At 36.1% G+C, this 7,724-nt stretch overlaps 1 protein-coding gene across 2 annotated transcripts; it reads left to right on the top strand.

The window, feature by feature from the left end:
* Window positions 1-953: 953 nt before the first annotated feature.
* LOC149202336 (uncharacterized) lies at window positions 954-6,752 on the top strand. Of its 2 annotated transcripts, XR_016253897.1 has the most exons (3): window positions 954-1,523; window positions 5,032-6,176; window positions 6,376-6,752. XR_016253897.1 is itself a non-coding variant. In XM_089403156.1 (2 exons), the coding sequence occupies exons 1-2, from the start codon at window positions 1,256-1,258 to the stop codon at window positions 6,054-6,056; spliced, it is 1,293 nt and encodes a 430-aa protein (XP_089259282.1). In that variant the 5' UTR covers window positions 954-1,255; the 3' UTR covers window positions 6,057-6,223. The 2 variants fall into 2 exon arrangements, 1 of the variants encoding a protein (XP_089259282.1); XM_089403156.1 differs by lacking the exon at window positions 6,376-6,752 and having other exon boundaries at window positions 5,032-6,223.
* The last annotated feature ends 972 nt before the right edge of the window (window positions 6,753-7,724 follow it).

Here is a 7,724-nt window from a genome sequence, read left to right as displayed (position 1 = left end):
AAAATAAAAATTAAACAAAAAAATAAAATAAATAATTAATATGATAATTTTGAAAAATTTTTTTCAAGTAAATAGAAATATATTAAAAATAATTTTGTATGGTTGGGAAAACAAAAATGATATTTTTCCACTAAATACAATGTACTTTAATAAAATATTTAATTCCATAGAGAATATTAAAAAGGTCTAAAAAGCTATTATATAAAATAATAATTTGTATATTAAATTGTTTTTAATAAAAGATAGCTTAACTTAAAAGATAATTCTTCATATTTAATTTGAGAGGATATCCTCAAATTTGAATATGCAAATTCTGAGACGTGGACCACTGGAGGGCTCTCAAAGTCCTTGCTTCACAAGCATGCTATACGCCGTTCACCTCCCACATTCGGCCACCGAATATGGCTGGAAAATGTTTTGTGATGTGCAACGTTCCCATTATAACCCCTTCGGCAGAGCGACTGGTCAGAGGCACAAAGCCCCCGTCTGTGTATTCAATATAACATTTAGTTTGACCAACATAAAATGGCTGCAATTTCCATTGAAAATTTCAAATGTCGGTGCAAAAATGTCCAGGAAACATAAATTAATGTTTGCTACTCCAATGGTACATTGTCTTAAACGAAGAAAACACGAATGGATATGAATCAGCGAAAAATATGCCCATTTATTGATGTATTTGACTTCAACTACAATAAATGACTGTTAATAACCCGCCAGAGAAGAATGCATATTATTTATTGGTCCTTCTGGACACATTTGGTTCCACGAGGGTGTTGAGTGTATATATTTTAGTATATAGAACATTTACGCTATTTGAACAATTTTTTGCTCCTCTCTTTCTCTCTTCAATTGGACGACGGGATGTAAAATTTGATATAACCATCTATTTATGGTATGTATGGGCATTAGATAAGAAACCCTAATAAGATGTATACAGATTAATTCATACGGAAACCTACGTACTTCACAGTTTAGGGTTTGGGTTGAGAAGTAAGAAGTTGTGGATCGCTAGATAGGACTTAGACCAAAATTTGGAAGACTTAGGGTTCGTTGCTAAAGTCTTTCGTCGTAGTAGGTATGTCGATGCGCTTTTTCTGTGCGAACAGAGGGTTTATTAGGGCCTTGACCCCTCTGGTATGTGATGGAAGCCAGAACGCCTGTAATACTCTTCAGTAGATTGCAGTGCTGTCGAGAAAATTGAAATAAAGCTGGACCCTCACTGAAATGTTTCCTTATATTCGACCCGGGATCGATGGAACCTGTGGTAACGAATGGGGAAAAATATATCTCTGGGGCAAATAACCTCTTTTGCAGCGTTCATCATTCCAAGGATACGCAGGAGATGACTTCCGCTCTCACTCGGGTACTCTGTGGGCATATCCTTCATCCCATGGAGAGCAGCGCACCTGAATTAGTAGCGGGGAAGAAGAGATGCAGAGATGAGCAACAGACGATCTCATCCACCATGAATCGCCTCAAGATGGACGATATTTCTGGTCAATACCTTACATTCTCTCCAGGTATATGAACAGTCTACTCATTTGTGAACTTTTTGGCTGCCCTTTTAAGTTTTCATGGCCTCAATACAAATCGTAGATGAAATGAATATCTCAGGGGCTGTAAACAATTCGATCGTGCATGGGAAGTGGTATAAATTTTGAGAAAAATGGAAGGAAGAAAATAAATCTTTGTAATATGTCTGGTGAAAGGAAGAAAGGAAAATTAACGAACAGTTGAAACAAAATAGGCCTATAGTAACAGTAAAATGAGCATCAAGAAAAACCAGATCTGGAAGGGGAATACAAAATCATTGTACAATGTCTAGTGTCCAGTATGCTCTAAGGAATGAGAAGACGAAATAAGAAATTAGAAATACACATGAAACAAAATAGGTTTAAGTTAGGTTTGTAATGGCAGAAACGATAAACATGGAAAGGAATCCGATCTTGAAAAGAAGTATAAAACCTTCGTAGTATGTCTGCTGTGTGCTATCTCATATGGAATTAAGGGAAGAAATAAGAAAACAAGAAGGTTTATAGTAGACCGAAAGCTGATGATGGAAAGTAATAAGATCTGTCTTCTCTTCACTCGTTTCCAGGAATGAAAAAAATAAAGACAAAATTTAATCCTGTTTGCAGACATTCCTTTCTCTGTACTAATTACAGGAAAAAGCCAGCTGCTCTACAGCTTGGGCCGTTTGTGCGTCTCTTGTTAAATTCTAATAAGCTAGCGTAACATGGCCAGTCTACAGCGGTAGGAACAAGGCATGGCGGAAGGAGAGAGGGGACATCTAGAATATGAATGGACAAGATGTTAAGTATAAAATCTATTCCGCTGATGACAGAAGAAAGAAATCGACACACTGATACAACTCTGGTTGTCAGGCAACCCGTTACATCTCAGAGGAATCGCAATGGTTGGCCTTCACGGCGTAGATTTACGCCTTATGTTTACTTTAAATCTCTCCTATAAAATTCCTTATAAAATTAAATAGGTCCTGTAGGTTGAAAGGGTCTTGTCACTGTTGATTGCAGCTAGGAATAACTCTGCTCTATCGATCTCAATCAACAGAAGCGTGCCCATCTCCATGTCGTAGAAGATATTACCAGTTAGCCCATGTATGTTAACTATCTCGTTGACACAAATGAAGCTTCCTGATTTGATGAATCTGCAAATACAAATCATGCACCGGGGGAGTTCATTCCTATGCAGTGCTTAAATTTGTTTTGGGAGGAAAGAATAGAGAATCAGCTCACAATTGAAAGAGGAAACGGTAAGAAAGAGAAAAGAAGGGAGCAATCTAAGAGAAAATGCAGCAACTATTAGGTTAAGAGCATTATTATGTTATTAGCGTAACGGCAGCTTTCTTAAAATCTTTCAGATCAAGCGGTAGTAAATCTCTGCCCTGCGAGACTCTTCCTGAAAATAGTTGAAGCACCAAGATCCGATGTTATAGGAATTCTATTTGCAAGTTTATTATTGCACAAGGTAGAAAATAATGAACATCTATGTGTTGATATATATATATATATATATATATATTCTAAGTCTGGTAGGTCTTTTTATTAATTTCTTATCAAAAGGGCAGAGCAGGCTACATTCTCATTTCATATGTTTAGGTGGCTTTAATCTATCTAGTGGGAAGGCAGAGCAGGCTACATCCATATTTTATATGGTTAGGTGGCTTAATCTATCTGCTGGGAAACCAGGCCTATTGGCCAGCTAACTTTATGATAAGTTATCTAAAAACAAACAATAATGAGTCTTGCAAGGCATCCTAGATAAGTCTGAGTGTCCTTGTTATTCTTGCTATCTACATAACTATGTAAGTCTGAGTATCCTTGTTCTTCCTACTACCTAGATCACTATAAACATAACTGACAACGTTCCTAAAAATTCGAAACTGCTGCATACAAAAAATACAAGCAGAGGTGCACTGTGACTCTACTCATCATCAGCCAAAGTATCAAAAGCAAGGTCTTTAGCTGTATCAAAAATTCAACCAGAGGGGCACTGTCACTCTACTCATCATCAGGGGAATCAACATAAGCAAGGTCCTTGGCTGTAAAGCCTGGCAGGTCAGTGTGAAGGATACATTATGAGTTGAAGATAATTAAAAAAAACCAAGTCGTATTTTCTCTTTTTTCCGGAAACCGGCGTTATCTTATAGATGTTATTGATATTATTCAAATCAGTATTAATTAGTTTCGCAATGGATTAAGAGAAGAGCAGGATGAAATCTTCAATATTTCTTGCGTTGATAAGCTTAGAATTCTTCTCCAACATGACTGGATACATGGCCTTTTATCTAATTTCACCAAAATTATGTGAAATGAATTTTAAGAGAATATATTTGCTGAGGATATTAAGTGAGTGAATGGCTGTCATTTTTCAAAAGTTTATATTTTAAAGGTTGCTTCGAATCAGCGGTTTAAATTCAATAACTTCTACTTCTCGTTGTAAATCTATGCGTTTTGGATTCAACACTATAGTTTAAAAAAATGATCACAAATGTGATCTTCGATTTGATTTCCCCCAACGCCTGTGTTCTTCTTCGACCTCTACAAAATCTCTTCTATACCAATCAAACTTAATTTGATTGCAGTTTTCTATAATAGTCCTTTGCCACTGCGAATTAAAAGCTATTCATAAATTAAACACGGAAATTAGAGTGCCAGGTCCACGTTTTCTGGCAAGGGAGTCAAGCTGGTTTTTAACAAGCATTTCAATTTAATACATCCTTAATAAATAGCATTTGATGAAAGAAAATGTCCGAATGAAAAACTGAGCGGAAGAGATGCGTGATTAACTCAGTAAAAAATATATGAGTTTTGCGTTTCTCATTTTAATACATGAGGCCCGGTATGAGACAGCATGAACAACAATAGGATTCATAGAACCACACCAAGAATTTAGATTTGATTTGGGAGTTTCAATGAACTTGACGTTCTACGGATTCCCATAATGCTTTTTCGGAGGCCTTTTACGGGTATACTAACATTATTTTTCTAGGATCTCGCGGAAATCTTTTCAACATAATATGGATTTTTTTAATTTTTTTTTTCATTCTCGTACTTAATTAAATTAAAGCATTCATAAATTTGATAAAATCGCGGATAAACACATTCTAATGTAACATACAGCGTGCTAAATCTTCAACGATAGGATGAAACAATAAAGACAACTCCGCCGATTAAAAGGAACCAGAAAATTGACTTCGCAGAGCTTACCATTATTATACGGATGTGTATCTATGTGAACCCTAGCTTCCCAGCGAAGTCGTCCCATATAAAGTCAAAATATCAGCAATATCGTAACTTGCAATAGAAGCCGACCCCTTCAAAATCAAAGCATCAACAATATCATATCCCTATCCTTCTGGGTGCCCAACTCACGAAACAGACAATCTCTTTTTATGATGGTCAAGAATAGAAGAAAAGTAATGGTAGATTCTCGTAACCAATAACCTTTTAATAGCTGTCAATGAGTCGAAATTCATTCTGTCCATGCAATATTGACTGTATGCAGAAGAATCGAGCACAGTCACGCCTCTCCAACACCAGCAAAATATTCGTGAGAATGACTTGAGGTCGAAGCTGAAGGATAAACTCCAACAGCCACAGAATTCCGGGAAGAAGAGACGCTATAGAGGGGTAAGGCAAAGACCGTGGGGCAAATGGGCCGCTGAGATTCGAGATCCAAAGAAAGCAGCTCGAGTATGGCTGGGCACCTTTGACACTGCGGAAGGTGCAGCGAGAGCATACGACGACGCTGCTTTAAAGTTTCGAGGAGCAAAGGCCAAATTGAATTTCCCAGAACGAGTCAACCTCCGGGATGAAGCTAACCCTGGCGTGAACATCGTGGTGGAGGAAAACGCCGCAACTACAGACGTCGGTGTTCAAGTTGCACCGCCAACGTACCGCCCATCTTCATCGACATATGGCAATAATTTGTCGGCACCGGCACGACCGGCCCATTGCCACGCAGTCCACCATGGGCATCCTTCTCAGCATTTCATCACAGCTGATTCGACATGTTTATCAGAACTTTCAGATGTGTATCTCTATGCCCAACTACTGCAAAATCAAAGGTTTGATGCTGACCAGGCTAATTCTTACCCTAGCTTACTACAGCAATATTCAGAACTACAGCAGTATTCAGAATATATGGAAGATCAGCAGCAAAAAGAAGTTTATAACCAACAGCTGGCTTCTATCACGCGAATCCAAAACCAGCCAGGATTGGATTATATTCCACAATTGCAAATTACAGGGAGGCCTAATTTAGATTCATCGAACTATACGGGTGCAAGGTTACCTATGTACAATAATTATCTGCAGCGGCAACAACAACACCACGTGCTTGTTCAGCAACAGCCATCATCAACTAGCATCAGTGGATATGAAGAGTCATATAACATGGATGGGAAGTTTATTGCTCAGTCATCTGGGAACCTCATGCCCACTTCTCAGTCCCAATCCAATTCCTGCGATAACCCGGACTACAATTCACTAATCATTCCTGCACATAATCGGCACTGCTCCAATCTTTGACTGAAGCGAAGATTACGTACATAGCGAAAGCTAGACTTTCTTCGATGTTATTCTGCGTGTACAGTTCTGGTTTACCATGAGTTCCGAGTGTAACGAGATAACTATGCTATTTTCATTCAGGTATCAGCTACCAGTTGTTATTTATGTTCAATGACCTATATTGGCAATGTACAAATCTTTTATACAGGTATCAGCTACCAGTTAGATGTTATTTGTATTCAATTAGATATAATTAGCAATGCACAAATCTTTGACTGAAGAAAAAGCTTACGTGATACATGACGAAAGGTTGTCCTCAATGTTGTTTTGTCGTTTGCAGGGCTCTGGTTTTCCCTGATTTCGTGTGTGGGGAGAAAATTATCCTATTTTCATTCAGCTATCAGTTGGGAGTTATTTACGTTGCATAAGTTAGAGAACCTATAGATGGCATTAGTAGAGTCCAATCAATTTCTTTCTCATTGCATTCGGTGGGATAAAAAACTGCACCAAACAGAATTCTCAAAACAATATAATAGACCATGCTTCTGTCATTCTGAGTGAAATATTACTCCAAAAAATGGATTATTGTAGTTTTCAGTCTTGCTTATTTGATGGTATAATATCGAATAACACGTTTTTCCCTGCTCTTTTTCACAAGTTTGATGAAAAGGACAGAGTCAAATAGGTACATCTGGATAAATTTTGTAGTGAATTTTTTATAAGGGTTCAAATAAGATCGTATTAGTTATAAATTGATGAATACAGTTTCGCGTGGGTTATGTTGGTTGATTGTAATAAGACCTGAGTAATAGCCTATTGGTATATCGTAGTGGTATATCGTATTTGGGAGCTCTTGAATATACTCTTCAAAGAAAGATTGAGTCACAATAGTCTAACAAATTATTCATGGTATATTAGTTTGAGCGCTTTTGAATATACTCTTCAAGGAAAGCTTGAGTCACAATATTCCAAGGTTCACCAACAAATTACTCATGTTATTCATTCATTAAGGTCTGAAAAAATAAAAAATAAATATATAAATTATAAAGGAAGAAGTATTTTATATTAAGTGGATATATTTATTATTTAGAATTTTTAAATTAGTATAGTCATATAATTTAAATTTGGATAGGAATTAAAATATTTATATCATGATACATTTAATTTAATATTGTTAAGATTAAGAAAATTATACAAATTAATTAAATTAGACTTTTCTATAATACTATGGGCCAATAGCATGGCTTACTAATGCTGTGTCAAAAAAATCATAATTCATATAATTGATGTGTGACTACTATTAAAAATATTCTAAAATGTTATGTGGATTTTAAATCTTTATCACCTACCTAATAATTATTGTGGAAGCTATATTTCAACCATTAAGTTATTACTAGTGCAACCATATAACTAATATGGCTGCTAAGTGCCCATAGGCATCACCTACTTGCTTAATGATTCATCTCATGTTGCTAAAATAAATACAAAATAATAAAAATTAACTAAATTATATCTTTCTTTTAAACTATATATATATATATATATATATATATATATAGATATATATCTAAAAAAACATGGAACAAGATTCTTAACCATAGACATTTACATCCACTCTACCATGGAGTTTTTTAATATGAAAATAGGCTTTGTTACAATTACATGGGTCAATACCATGACTTATCAATA

Source organism: Pinus tabuliformis, chromosome 2_1, assembly GCF_031772625.1.
Source record: "Pinus tabuliformis cultivar Carrire ecotype Pingquan chromosome 2_1, CPIR1, whole genome shotgun sequence".
NCBI lineage: Eukaryota > Viridiplantae > Streptophyta > Pinopsida > Pinales > Pinaceae > Pinus > Pinus tabuliformis.
The sequence above is the reverse complement of the archived record's forward strand: the minus strand, read 5'-3'. Positions and strand labels throughout refer to the sequence as shown.

Excerpts from the sequence above, each read along its gene's own strand:
- LOC149202336 (XM_089403156.1), top strand. The coding sequence starts at position 1,256 with ATGGAACCTGTGGTAACGAATGGGGAAAAATATATCTCTGGGGCAAAT. Across the intron at positions 1,524-5,031 it reads ATACCTTACATTCTCTCCAG|AAGAATCGAGCACAGTCACG; the intron begins GTATATGAACAG and ends GACTGTATGCAG.